The following is a 15,055-nucleotide window of genomic DNA, read 5'->3' on the forward strand; positions in this document are numbered from 1 at the left end:
TTTTCTGCAGAATTTTTAAAGTTTAGGAATGCTGGGAGTACATTTTTCCTTATTCCAGATCTGAGATATGGGAACAGATTGTCAAAACCAAGTCATAACTCCCATTGTCTAATCTGTCTTAGATCTGTAGATAAATGAGACTTCAGTGTCCAGAGGTAATATTTTAAGATGCATTTCAAAGTATAAATTCACCTATTAGTGTGAAGAAGAAATGGATAATATCCAAGTCAGACTGGTGACTATTCCTGTCACTATATAATACACAAAAACAATGGAAAATATAAGCAAATTGACTATGATTTTTTCCTTTGGTCCTGTGTAGTATCTGAGTTCTCAACTGATTTCAAATAAATGTATGTAATTGCTAAGCTATTATAAGAAAAGAGATTAGAAGAAAAACTGGTTCTGTATGTAAATGTAAAATGTCCTGTGTGTTTGTCACGTGTGTTTGTATGAAGATGCCTTCCTAATTGCAAAAGCAGGAGAGAGCACATTGATCTTTCAGAAACAATTTGGTAGTCATTTGGCCCAACTCAGGTACAATAACTGTGTTCTATGCAAGACAGTAATACTAAGGAGTTCAAGAAGCATTTGGATAATACTCTCGGGTAATACTCTTTTGGGGATGGTGCTGTGCAGGGCCAGAAGTTGGACTCCATGATCCTTGTGGGGCCCTTCCAACTCAGCATATTTTCTTATTCTGAGACAAATTCGTAAGGTCAGAAGCAAGACATGTAGCATCTCTTGATTACCTACTTTGGTTCTCAGGGACGTGTTGCTTTTACAGAAACTGTGGTAGCAGGCTACCAGGTAGCAGCCTCTTTCTTACCTAACACAGCAATAAATATGCAGGTGTAAAACAGGAGGCAATGGTATTTGTGGGACTGGTGACAAATATGAAAAGCATTGTAACTCTGTGGTAAGCTTCGCAGGCTTTGTTGGTCATCTTCATGGAATTGTGCATAAAAATTAGTTTCTCCTTGATTACTGCTTCTTATGTTTTAAACAGATGCAGAATTTTCAGACAGCTGTCAGTTACAAAAATAAGAAAGAAAGAGTTTATGTTCTCCCTCCAACACTGTCCCCCAACATAAAATTTATTCTAGCTTCATTGTCAGCAAATTACTTTTTTGTTGTCTCAGGTATCTCTCAGGACTATTGCCTTAAATTGCAGCCACCTGACTGTAATTAGTTTTATTTTTCTGCCCATGTCATCAACTATTACACATAACAATATAAAAAGGAGGAGTGATAAGGAGGATGAAAGTTGCTTAAGATCAACATCCTCAGAACTTCTGCATGTACTGAAGGTCATTTATGCTTCCCAAAACTGATTCCCAAATCAAACTGGATGCTAAAAATTGGGAAACATCAAGAAATAAATAATGTCTGTCAATAAATAAATAATAAATAATCACTGTCAATGATCTACAATGCTTTCACTAGATAAAATCTTTATCTCTAATTGTCTCACATATATTCTTTTTACACCCATTTAGTACAACCAATTTTAGTATTCTAATTTTTTCTTTTTATGGAAAGTTGTTAAAAAGAGACATTGCTCATTTTTGCATGTGACAGGACATTAAAGGAAAAGTGTCTTTTTCAAATTGATTGGCATTTCCTTTCTGTGAATCCTTAGAAATGAAATGAAGGTTGTAGGTCAGGAAGAAGAAAGCTGCATTGCTGCATAATCATTGCAAAGATACTGTTTCTTCTATTTAAAATATTACTGTGTCTGTTGTCTTCTACTCAAAAAGGGTCATAATTGGGGATATATTGCCTCTTGTTTCTCTTCACACTGCTTCTGAAATCTGGAAATTAAGTGATGTTTTAGCATAGGTTAAGGATTTCAAGTGAAGACCAAGCCTCTGTGTATCTCCTCTGCCCACCCTGAGACAGACAGAAATCACTATGACAATTATGATGTATAGTGGTGAAGGTAATTTCTGAAGATGAGTTTGTGTTAACCCCCTCATATGCTTTCAACAAAGACTTGCTGACTGAGCACATCCTAAATATTGTGTCAGCCAGGGCCACATCATATGGAATATAACGTCTATTTTGTGAAAATTACTTTTGTTACTATGAGGAATGCTTATACTCAAAGGTCTGCTGGCACATGTGTCTCGCACTGTCCTAGCAATTTGTGGATTTTAGAATTACGAAAATACTTACCATGCATACACACAAGTTCTGTGCCTTTCATTAGTAACCCTAGTGTAGCACCCTTCCTCAGTCTGATGCTGAGTCTGATCGTACCAAACCTCCTAATTCTGAAGGAGAAGGAGGAATCTCTTCACATTTAGTCAAGATCAGATTTCTTTGATTAAAAAGGAAAAAATAAAATGTTAAGTAATTTCACAGTCATTAACAACTCCCTTTTGAATGAAGTAATTTCACTGCTGAAAAAACACCTATGTAGAGAAGATGGTTACATCTGCGAGAAAGCTAGTCTCCAGCAATAAGGGAAATTAAAATTTCCACCTCACGTAACATTTCCTGGGTTTTACGTAAGACAACTATGGAAGATGGTCTTTAAAGGTCTTACAGGAGAGACCACCATCAGTGTTACAGTTTTTATTTGGCCTTTGATTCCTTGTTGGTGATTGTAAGCAATCATTGACGCCAACTTACATGGTTTCCTTGTCAGTATAACTTTCTCTGTTTGGAGAATGAAGCCTCAGGATCTAGTGAATGTATTTGTGACTGTCTTGAACTGTCAGTATGCTATTCCATATTAATAGAAACTTGGAAATGTTTCATGTTACCATTCAACCAACATAAAACATAGGATATGCTTAATAGAGATAGGCAAATTGTGTTTTCACCAAGCTAGGTGGTGCAAACTGGTGAAAATGCAGCTCAAAGAAATGCCAAGTTGTGTGGCTTGCTCTTGTGGCAGTTATGAAGATGTACCTTTTTACAAGAACTCCAGAAATGGGAATTCTTACCTGATTTTTTGTGTGTTGTTCTTAGTGTACACAATGATTTAATTAACAAATTTGGTGATATGTTTTCTTGCCTTTACAGAATGTGAGTATATGTAAAGAATGAGGATGTGAGTATTTGCAGAATCAAGTGGTGTGATTTGTTGATAGACATTAAGAAATAGTGGTGCAAACCATAAACGACCTAGGAATAAGGGTTTTTTGCAAGCCCTTATTTGTCTGGAACTTTGGTTTTGTTTGTTTGTTTGCTTGTTCAGATGTTTTAACATATTGTTATATCATATCATTGTTGTATTAAAGATAAATGTTGCCTGTATGTATGACTTGGCAGTAGATCTTACGTTGATTTCACATGTCCTCAGAATAAATTAAATCTCTCTTTGTGTACATTACAGACATGTTTTGCCTGACAAATCGTGTCCTATCTTATATGAGTTGGACATTGTATGTTGTAAATTTGTGCAATTACAATCATGCTTTTAAATGTTTGTTACAATGATTTAATGAGACATGAACTTGATGATAAAAATTATTCAGATTTTAAGGTTGTGTAGAGGGGAGGCCTGGGAGAAAAAAGACCTTCTGAATTCATACATGATACTGCAGGATGGAAACCAGCTTTGTACCAGTAGTTAGATTAGTAAAGCAACAGCACCAAAACAAAACAAAAAGACCCTACCCTACTTGAAAAAAAGATCAGCCTGATAAAGGTTCTGCTTCAGATTATAAAAGCAAATAAAAATATGTTATATTGTATTATATCTGTTTCTGTTCTTTAGTATAGCTAAAGGGCAACTTCCCATGAAATAGTGCATTCCTTTAGAATTGCAGATTTTCATAATTTTTTTTTTTAACATTCCTATTGTAACCTACATCAAAAGGGCAGCTATGTTTCTTGTGTCTGACTATACATATGCATTATAAAAAAGTGAGTCTACTGTAATTACCAGTTTGCAGAGCGAATTCCTGCAGGGTTTGTACTCTCCCCATTAGTAAAAGAGATAAGTTGAAATGTATTAAAATTTCACTGTACAACTGGGAGTTTTTGTTCACAGTAAATGTGGTAATGTTTCTTCATTGCTTGACTGTTTGTGTTTAAATTTAGGCAGTGTGCCCAACAGGGACAAAATTAAAGGATAAAGCTATGTATAAAAGAAAATCCTTCTGAGAAAACCAATAACATTTCTCCCTCCACTGCCTACCCCCCTTCTCCCTCTTTACTCTCTCTCTCTGGTTTTATTACATATATGTATATATGTATACATATATGTGTGTATATATATATTTTTTTTTTTTTAATTTTTTTAATGTTCCATTCTGGCCAAAGAGGCATATACTGGAATTCTTCTCTCTCCTAAATAAGATGAAGGGACAGAATATACTCTAGCAAATATTCGTGAAAAAATATCCATTGCTTTGTTTTTGGGAAATACCAAAGAAGCAAAATTTGAAAGTTATGTTAATAAAAGAAATGCATATTTAAGTAATGAATTACTTTATCTAATAAGGAGAATTTTTTTTTCACCTATTAGTCTGGCTTTTTGGGGGCAAGAAAAAAAAAGCTGGGTGGTTTTCTTATTTGCTTATAGTGTCAGTTTAGTGGCTGACAGGTTTGGTCACTGAAGGAACAGTGCAGGATTGAGTATTTTATTAATGTAAATAAGAAGTTATTGCTTTAGTGTATAACTTAAGAGCAGGATACATAGTATGGAGTTTTGATCTTGAAGAGAGAGAAAAGATTATTTTCTTTTTATAATTATTTTCAAAATAATAAAATTTTTCATCGTAATTCTTTTACGTAACTTCTGTAGAACCCATATTTATCTTCAGTGGCTAAAATGCAGCACAGTGCAGTGTAAATCCACATAATTCTTTTTGCCAAATTGAAAACCCATCATTTAGAATCCAGAAAGCAATAACGTCTGAAAAGGAAAGAAAATCCTGAAAGACAAAACTTCCTGAAGAGCAGATCAGACGGTAATCTGTATTTTTGATATTATTTAAGGAGAATTCCTGAATAAACAGACAGAAAGAAATAGTTATTCCATTGGTTATGCTGTATTTTACTTTGTTTAAATCAGATCTTGCTTATTCTTTAATTTTATAGAAGAAAAAGGTGGAAAAAAATCTAAGTGATTTTGCTAACGTAATTTTGTGTGGACATTTACATTTTTTCATAAGATTCCCTATTTACTTGTTAGAAGTGATATATTCACTTGCAATTTTTACTGGACAGACTAACTGAGATTGATCAAAATTAGTCTAGAGATTATGAGTTATCTGATCACCTTTAAGACTTTTAACATTCTCATAATCTTCCAGTTGATTTGTGGAGAAACAATAGATGAAGAATAGATACTAGGCTTAATAAATTTGTTATTTGATTTAATAGATGGAAGTAACTCTTTTTCAACCACTTGATAATTACTGAAAAAAAATCCTCTTTTGTGCATTAATGACCCAATAGTCAACATAATGTTAAAAAATTGTTGACAATTTCCTTCCATGTTCATGCTAGTTCCACAGGTTCTATGTCTTTTTTAACATGCTAGAGGGAAAAAAAACCCAAACTATTTTTTAAGCAGATTTAGTTTTAATTTTTACATTGCAAGTTTTGAATTACTGGTTTACATACTTTATTCTGAAACATCTCCTATAAGGCAGTAGAAATTTGTTTTGAATAGCAAGGCTAATACCACACTATAAGAATATATATACTTTATAGTGTGTATGTGTGTGTGTGTGTGTGTATATAAATATATATATATATATATATATATATATATATATAACTTTACAGTAATATATATAAAAGAATATATATACTTTATAGTATATATATATTCTTATCATGAGAATATACTTTCTCCAATTCGGTTGCCAGAAAGATGCACTTGTTTTCTGGAAAACTATCCCCTGGACATTTCATAGAATCATGGGATGATGGAGAGGTTAGGGGAAGGAAGGAATTTTTAAATATCATCTAGTCCAACCCTCTGCCATGGGCAGGAACATCTTCAGCTATATCGGGTAGCTCAGAGCCCTGTCCAGCCTGACCTTGAATGTTCCCAGGGATGAGGCATCCACCACCTTTTTGGGCAACATGTGACAGAGTTTCACCACCCAAAAAAAATTTCTTCCTTGTATGTAATCTAAACATATCCTCTTTCAGTTTAAAGCTATTACCCTTTGTCCTATGCCACATGCCCCTTTAAAAAGTCCCTCTCCAGACTTCTTCCAAGCCCCATTAGGTACTGGAAAGCTGTTATATGTACTCTCTGGAGCTTTCTCTTCCCCTGTCTGAGCTATTCCAATTCTCTCAATCTTTCCTCACAGGAGAGGTATTCCAGCCCTCTGATCATTGTGGTCCTTATTTGGACTAGCTCCAAAAGGTTCATGTCCTTCCTTTGCTGAGGACTTCATAGACAAATGCAGTACTCCAGGTGGGGTCTCACCAGAGCAGAGTAAATCACAGGTCCAGGGCAGGCCAGTAAAACCAGTGGAAGCAACTTACCTCTTGTGGTCTCTAAAGGAGACAGTGAGTTGTGGTTACTTGAGATGAGCGCCTGGGTGTAGCTTGCAGTGTCATTCTCTAGAAGAGTCATGGTAGAGAAGGGTATGTGAAACTTCTTATGTGTGCATCCATGCATGTTGGATACCTGCCTGACACTGACTGCTTCCTTGGCAACATATGTGGCTGAACTCCAGTGACTGAGAGTGTTGGTTTCATAGCAGAAATCTGGTTTTCATCTGTAAGAACAAATATCTGTATTTGCTAACAGGCTCTTGGGCATAGGCAATCTCATTCTTAAATCAACTATGTTTTTTCTTCAAATTTTAAGCAAAGAAGCACTTGTCAGTCTTAATTTTTTCATTGCAAATAACTTTGATGCCTGAAACCCTTAGGCTCATTTTGCATGCTATAGAAGCATAGGGTGATACTGTACCAGCAGTATAAAGATCAACAGACACTTCCTGAAACATAAAATGTATATTCTGCATTATATTTCTCTAGAAAAGGCCAGGTAGCATACCTTAACACAGGTGTCTGCTTTTACTGGTGTTTGGGGTAGAACTGAAGAGCAGCTCCTAAATTAATGCAAGATTACAAACGATTTTTTTTCTTTCTTCTCTTCTTATTCCCCATTTACTTAACAGCTTTTTTCTCAAGAAGACTTGAAAAGAGTTTTCTAGCATGCTTAAAGACTGGGTTTTCCTTACTCCAGGAAAAGCTGTTTTATCCTATTAACAGCATTCTCTCTTGTTAGCATCCTTCCTTTCATATTATATTAATAACTGTTTTCTTGAGTGCTACAGAGAAATACAACAATATTATTACCTTTCAAATTTTATTTACTGAAAATAAATACAAGCAAGAAACAATAATAATATAATGTGATGTGAAATTGCTAATAAAACACTGCAATGCAGTGAATAACTCAGAAGATATTTGAGATTCTCTAAATGGGAGAGAGATTAAAAATATCATAGCATTACATGAATGTTTCAGACTATATAAATGCAAAGTAAATTCCCCCTTACTGTTTTTTGTTTTGGGCATAGCATTGTTAGGCTGTTAGTATTGATGTTAGTAATGGTCATGTATCAATTAAAGTTATTTTCTCTAGGTAATTCCTATGTATAAAATCATTAATTTACTAATGATAAATCAAAGCTAACTAGTATCATTTAAAAATATATTAAAATTTTTGTGCCAACAGAAGAAATAATAATGCTGAATGTTTCTGCCTTACCTTTTCACTCATCCCTCACCATGTTCTGTGAGCAGCTTATTAGCCTTATCTCTGAAAAGGTATATATTAGCATTACCCATTTTTTTCAGATTGTGCAGTTACAGGTTGAGTGGTTAAGTAAATTCATCTATTGGAGTGACAGATCCAGGATCAGTATCAAGGCATTCCCCCTCTTCCAGTCCAGTGTTTTGGCTTCTGAATTACCAATACAAACATTTTATCTGAGTTTCAAAATTGTAAATTTTTTACCAGAATTGCATGATGGAGGTATATGGTCACCCTGCAGAGACAGAAATACTTCTGCAGAAATGTTTCTGCTGCATTCTGGAGAAAGTGCAACAAGCACTTTCCCCCCAATTTTCCCTCTTATAAGTTGAAATGGACATGAGAAGGGGGATAATGAATCCCTTGTTTTATTTTGCTTGTGGGTTTTTTGCTTTACCTAACTGTCTTTATCTCAACCAATAATTTTTTTCACTCCTATTTTTCTGATTTCTCTCCCCCATCCCACTGTGAAGGAAGTGAGCAAACGTCTGTGTGGGGTTTAGATGTCAGCTGGGTTTAAACCAAAACAGCTCCCTGTAATACCAACTCATTACAGGAAGGTGACATCTCCTTTTGATCCTCCTTTTGGTGTTCATTTGAAAATAAACTTCATTCTACTCTTGATTTGCCAGCTATTAAAAATAGTGTGATTTCATCAGGATCTTTTTCCTATCTCTACAGCAGAATTTTTGCTGTGATCTTTTAAAAGTATTTAAGTGGCAGGAAAAAAGTATTTGGATTCATAAAGTAGTAAAGAAGAGGAATGAGAGATTTTTAGGAGCTTTTTAAATAACATACATGTGCTCTGAAAAAATAAAGAAAAAACTCTGAAAACTGTAGTATGGTACAGTCCTGCGTTCCGCAATTATGTCATATAGACATTATCGTCTTAGCATTATAACAAAGAAACAGAATAAGAAAATCAATGGCATGCAGACTTCCTGTTTAAAAAAGTATTGAAACATTTGAAGAACTTACCTGTTGTCTTCTACTTCATAACTTATCCTACCATGAGTCAACATACAGCAAAACAAGAGTAGATCTGTCTTTCTCCTTAGTCTTACTCATTAACCTTGATTATTTTGGTGTGCCATCATGTCTCAGGATCATCTACTTTATAATGGCTTCACATTATTCTCCTAATGACAGTTCAATAAAATATTAGTTAAAAATTATGTTATTTTTATTTGCAATAGAGAGTAAAACTGACAATTTTGACAATGGATAGAAAATAATAATTTTACATGTTGTGTTTGGGTTTCTCTTAAAGCTGAGACATAAGCTGCAAAAAGTGCTTTTTGCTTCTAACACTTCTCATAATTTCATGCAAATATTTAATTTATTAGTATACAATACCTGAATTGTTATTAGTTTTAAGAACATAAATGAGATTATTTACTCTGTCAATTAAATATGGAAAGTTCTTGCCTGTATTACAAAAATACGTAGAACCTGTGAATTGCCATTATAAAAAAATCTTTATTGTACAACATCTAAATTTCAAGTATACGTATGTGTATATGTGTGTGCGTTTAAAACCCATGGCATCTTTGCTAACTAACACATTTGTGTAGAGTGCATACTTGCTTAGTCTTACTGATTGTAATGCAGCTGTCAAGAACTGCATTTATGCACCTGTTTGCTGGTTTGCAGTCTCAGTGAAAAGATTTCATAGAACCAAATTATCTTCAAGCCTCATGCTTCTGTGGCTGGTGACAGTGGATTTAGACTGTGTGAGCTCTGTGGTATAACTGTGCAGGAGATGCATTAGAAAGGTAGATGGAACATCAGTGCAGAGAATGAGTATAGTTGACTCCATTATGTTTTCAGGTACATAGTAATACAGATGTGGAAAGAAGACATTTTTAAATACATTTTTGCACTTGAGAAAGGTGAGGCAAGGATATTAGGAATAAGACTCTTTAACACTGCCACTGCATATAAGGATGTGGTTGAGAATTCAGTAAGATGCTATTCAACCTCACAGAACTCTTGAAGCCTCATCATGAGTTACATTACAAAGTTTTGTTGCCAGACTTATCTGTCTCTCCAGAATGTTGCATAGTTTAAAACCGCCTCCATCTATTGTGATCACTTGTAAGTACTCCAGAGAAGGAATCATATCTGTTCTCTATGTGTTCTCCTTATTCTCCTACACTGTTATCCCTTTCATGGTAGCTTATTGACTCTCATCTCTTGGAAGCTCTGTAGAATAGCCATTTTTCCATTACTGCTGTAGGCTATTTCTATTAACATGTGAATAATATTTACTTTTTAGATATAATAAAATCACCCAAACAATACTAAATTAATATTCTTGTGTTGCATGGTCTGGGAGAAACCCAGGGAAGTCAGGTCTAACATCTTTTAATAGCCATACGAACTTAAGCATAGGTGTACTGATATCATACTTTAATATTAGGCAAAGTTCCAAAGTTCTTTTTGCATTATGCTTTACAGGAAGATCTCAAAGAGAGCTGCAGGAATATTTCTCAAATGTCAAATTTAAAATTTTAGGATTTAAGGAATCAGCAGTATAAACTATGTTAAATTATTCTGCTGAAGTCCAGCCCATTTCCTGCATAGGTCCTCAAGGGCCATTGTAATTTTAATAGGAATACAAGAAGCAATATGTTAGGAACTCAGTGAAAGGGATGTATAAAAATGTCTGAGAATCCCTGCTAACTGCAGGCCATTGACATGGTAAAATATAACAGCACGCATGTTTCAAGGAGGTGTATGTAGGAAACAGTGTTTTGTTGTGTACTTAAGGTGTTAACCTTCAAGTTAACTGGCAACCTAGTTCTCTATCAGCTAATACACAGGAGACTGTGTCTTCTGATTGTAGTATTCCTTTCACTATTCACTGGTTTCTTTTCCTTCTGTTTTCTTTCTGGCTTTCTTAGGGAAGTTCTTGAGGAAAATCTCAGTCAGGGAAAATTTCTTTCCCTAGAAAATAGTGTAGTATATTAAGTCCTATTGCAGAAACATTTTTATCAAAATCTTGGGAAGGCAGAATTACAGTGCATGACTTGTGGAATGCCTAGCTAAAATCTTTCAGAAGCACTTTCTGACAAAATTCTGACATTGTTACACCCTTGAATTTTTATACCTACAGTTTAACAGGTTGGAACAATGGTTGCAATATTTAGCTACTACATTGAAGATCTTTTATCATCTCCACTTCCCACCCCATCTCTTTAAAATGGGGTGTCCATTCACATAAAATGGGATGGGATGTCCAATCACAGTTACACCAAACCACTCAGCTACCTACAGGAACACCAGCTACTGTACCTTAAAATCCTGCTGCTGAGGAATGGAGGTCTGCATTAAAACTTTGCATTCTTAGGTTAATCTATGCCACATTCACCTTCAGCTGCCCTTCTGACATTCCTGAGCCTATTGTACAAGCTGTCAGTGACTTCTCTTCCCATGTTAAGTAGTATTGAAAAACAGGTGAAAAATACTGTTTATAATTGTGATGCACATCTTTGTAAGGCTCAGTGAATTTTCTAGTTGCATTGTGAAGGTCTTAAAGCACATTACTTTGTTGCATGTTAATGAATGTTAGTTTTCCGATGCTTTGTGTAGGATCACATGCTGTTTTTGGCATCTTGAATCTTCCTGTCACTGAGTTACATTGGCTTCATGCTGGGTATTGTAGTGATCTCAGGTAGTTACAATAATTTTGAATTAACTAAGAAAATTGCAAAATTAATCTCTGAAATAAAGATAAAATTTACTTTATCTTTCAACAAAGATAGAGTTCAATAGCCTCTACTACTATAGAATGGATCCAAATTTATGTTGCATCTGCCCTGGCAACACTTAATGTCATTGTGTCTGGTTGTTGTTTAGGGAATGCAGGCATTATGCTAACAAAATGATTTACCTGAGATCATGCCAGAACACGAATTAGAATGATTATTTCTGATCCTAAATGAGCAACTTGCAGTTTGAGGGGTAATCCTCATCATTCAGAAGTATGCATGGGATTCTCTGTGGTGGAATGGGAATCTACTGAAACCAAATTACAACCTGGCATCAATATACACCGTTGGCAGAAAAAGCAGCCAAGTAAGGCCAGGCTGAATATTTTGGCCATGCTAATTATGTTTTGATTTTTTCATGCCAATCGATATTAATTTATAAAAATGCATAGCTCTTTTTGAAGACTTTCTAATTTATTTATTGGAGGAAATAGCTGATAGTTTCATGTTTCTGAAAAATGTGTGTGAATTTTTTTGCCAATATGTATAAAAGATAGAAATCATACCAATTAATTAGTTCGACACTTTACATCATCAATACTCTCTTTAACTTAGAGACGAAGAAAAGAAACATGTAACCTCTAAACTCCCCCCCCCGTCCAGTTTATAATCTATAGTGGCTAAATGGCTAATTTTTGAATGCGTGTAATAAAACTTACTCTTAAGCTTCAACACTCTATTTCAGGTTCAAGCTGAATCAAATTTTTACTGTAACCTGTTGACCTCTAGGCCAAAAGTGGATAGGGTTGTAATGGAAATGCTGATGAGCCTTAATAAAGCAACTCTTCCAAATGTCAAGAGTTTGATCTAGTACATGTAGTACACTATATTATATTACTGCACCTCTTACATGTACTGTAGATGACACATGAAGAAATCAAAATATCATCAAATGCAACCAGTGTACATCACGTCGGTGTAGAGATCTGAAAAAGGTGGTGAATGTGAGAAAATCTTCTAGGGTAAAATAAAAATATCATTTTGAAAGACCTCCTTCTTGCAGTACAATTAATTACTGAGTTCATTAATTAATGAACATATTAGCAAAAGAACACCATTACTGACCAGTGTAGTCTTGATATATTACCAGGTCAATACACTATCGAACATGAAACAGGACCTTCCAGGAGATTTTTTTTCTCATAACTCACAAACACATATATTATACCTGCATAGTCAGCACTTCTTTGGTACCCTTATATTTAGTATTACTAATTCTTTTAATCACGCATCCATAGAGCAATGTTTTATAACCTGGCTAATGAATAATTGGACAGGTGACATTGGGACTGAGGCCCTGAAGTGTCAGGCATAATACAGCAGGACTTTCTTCTCTCACTAGGTTTTTGAGAGTAAAAGGTTGTAAAGGAGCAGATAGGATAAGAGGAATAAAGGACTCTTGCAACAGAAATTTGTCAGAGAAATACAGATTTTAAATGTATCCATGAATTATAAATGTCTTTACATTTCTTCTGATGCAGATAAATAAGTGAAGGGATCAACCATTTAAAATAATTCTGAGGCTTTTTCATTGTCAGCAGCCAAGGAGCTTAGCCAGGCCAAACTAATGCTGAATGTAATTTATTTAAAGTCACTACAGTTAAGATAATTATTTTTTGTATGTAAAATATGTATGAGCATATGTAATAATTCTTCGGAAAAGACAAGAGTCTTCATAATTCTTAGATATCTCTGTGGCAATGTGTACCAAGCACCCTTCCCCCACCTTAGCCCCCAAGTAATCATTGATTGCATCTAAATCTATAGAGATATCTTTTCCTGGCAGCTCTGGTAGTTACAGTAGATTGTTAATCTGTGAATGATTAGAATAAGCCTCATTGTCTCAGAAATCTCCATGCAAATTGCATCTAAATGCATGCCATAAATTTATTAGTAGCAGTTTGAAGTGCACAGGTCATCTTCTACACTACTTAAAAACTCTGTTACGTTAGAAAGAGTCTCATTCAATTTATATTCACTTTTCTGTGGCTGTAGCTAGCCCTTGTCAAAGTAAACCTGTGTAATTTTTGAGATAATTCTAAAAATGAAGATGAGAAAGTCTGTTATTAAGGAAGGTGTATTATTAAGCAAACTTGAGATCTCTGCATGGGACTGGAGTTTTACTATTCCTACTTTAAAACAGAGAAATGCATATTTAAAAATTGAGGAGTTTTGAGAGGTAAAAGGTTATTCCTAGACATTGGAGAAAGTGAGACATGTAAAGGGAAGTTAGAGGATGTTTTTTGAAACAGTCCTGTTCTTGTACCTTGATCAGTTTATTGTTTTGGGAACATATAAAATCCATGACTTCTTTTTGCAACAGAGTTATGTGTTAGGTGAACCCCAAAAAGAAAATTCAAAAACAGCCTTTGGATTCCATGAAGGAAGGGGAAATACATTTTTGGTTTTCCTTTCCATATGTTTTTATTTCCTAATTTTTATTTGGATTTGAAACTGGTATGCTCCTATGGTAAGACATCCCTAGTAACTTTCTTTCTTTATGAAATCAATCTAAAATCAGGATATTTATGGAACTCCTACCGTATCCTCATCATACCAATTTTTTTTTTCCTAAAGAAAATAGAGCAAATCTTAAAAAGATTTCAGGAATTTGTTCATCTCCATGGGATGTACTGACACGTGATTTTGAAAGAAAATTAATTTCTACTTAAAATAGGAGCTAGGCTTTGAATATTAGAAGGCTGGGTTTTTCTATCCAGTTCATATCATTCCAGCTATCACAACAAATTTGTACAAGCAGGAAGAAATACATTAACATGTGTTTTCTGTTTCTTTTTCCAGGCCATCCGCTGTACACTGGTAAATTGCACATGTGAATGTTTTCAGCCAGGGAAGATTAACCTGAGAACCTGTGATCAGTGCAAACATGGCTGGGTGGCACATGGTAAGAAATATCTATTCTGGGCTTGTTTTTTCAATTCCTTCCATCTTTACATGTATCTTTAAATAATAAGAACTGGATTGATACAGACAATAGTGGTACCTATTTGTCTATACATGCATGTGTGCACAATCTGTGTTTGTCCTTGTGTATGCATGCACATGCTTATTTTACAGCAATTTGTAGGATGGAAAAGTAAGAGTCTGTTATTCTGGTAACAGCTTCAAGTGTCACTGGAGTTCAAAAGCTTGTGTACAACTCAAAAGAATATTATAGCCTCCAGAAAATAATGTAGTTCCTGTAGGACAACAGAAAGGCAAAAAGTTTACAGTATGGTTGCATAGCAGACCATATGGTTGTATTGTAAAGAAGCATCAGCCAAGAAGTCATGGGGCCAAACAGAAATTCAGATTTACCAGTGTCAAACATTCAGATCTCACATGTTGAGAGTGTATCCTATATGGCAAAGAAAGTCTGCATATGTGATTTGAGAAGTGAACCTCTCTTCCCATGTTTAAGTATCTTAGTAAAGATAGGAAGGATTAGAATTCCTAGATCAGGCATGAAAGGCACAAAAGGCATAAAAATTCACAGAAAGACCTTCAATTATATTTATCATTTTCTACTTCA

At 34.7% G+C, this 15,055-nt stretch overlaps 1 protein-coding gene across 9 annotated transcripts in view; it reads left to right on the forward strand.

Moving 5' to 3' along the window:
* The window catches only part of BNC2 (basonuclin zinc finger protein 2), a 326,769-nt gene that overhangs the window by 197,198 nt on the left and 114,516 nt on the right, over positions 1 to 15,055 (forward strand). For all 9 annotated transcript variants that reach the window (XM_068176975.1, XM_068176974.1, XM_068176984.1 and 6 more), the window contains one exon: positions 14,326 to 14,428. In XM_068176975.1, coding sequence (XP_068033076.1) covers positions 14,326 to 14,428 — 103 coding nt within the window. The remainder of the gene's footprint in view (positions 1 to 14,325; positions 14,429 to 15,055) is intronic.

The sequence above is a fragment of the Anomalospiza imberbis genome, chromosome Z, assembly GCF_031753505.1.
Source record: "Anomalospiza imberbis isolate Cuckoo-Finch-1a 21T00152 chromosome Z, ASM3175350v1, whole genome shotgun sequence".
Taxonomy (NCBI): domain Eukaryota; kingdom Metazoa; phylum Chordata; class Aves; order Passeriformes; family Viduidae; genus Anomalospiza; species Anomalospiza imberbis.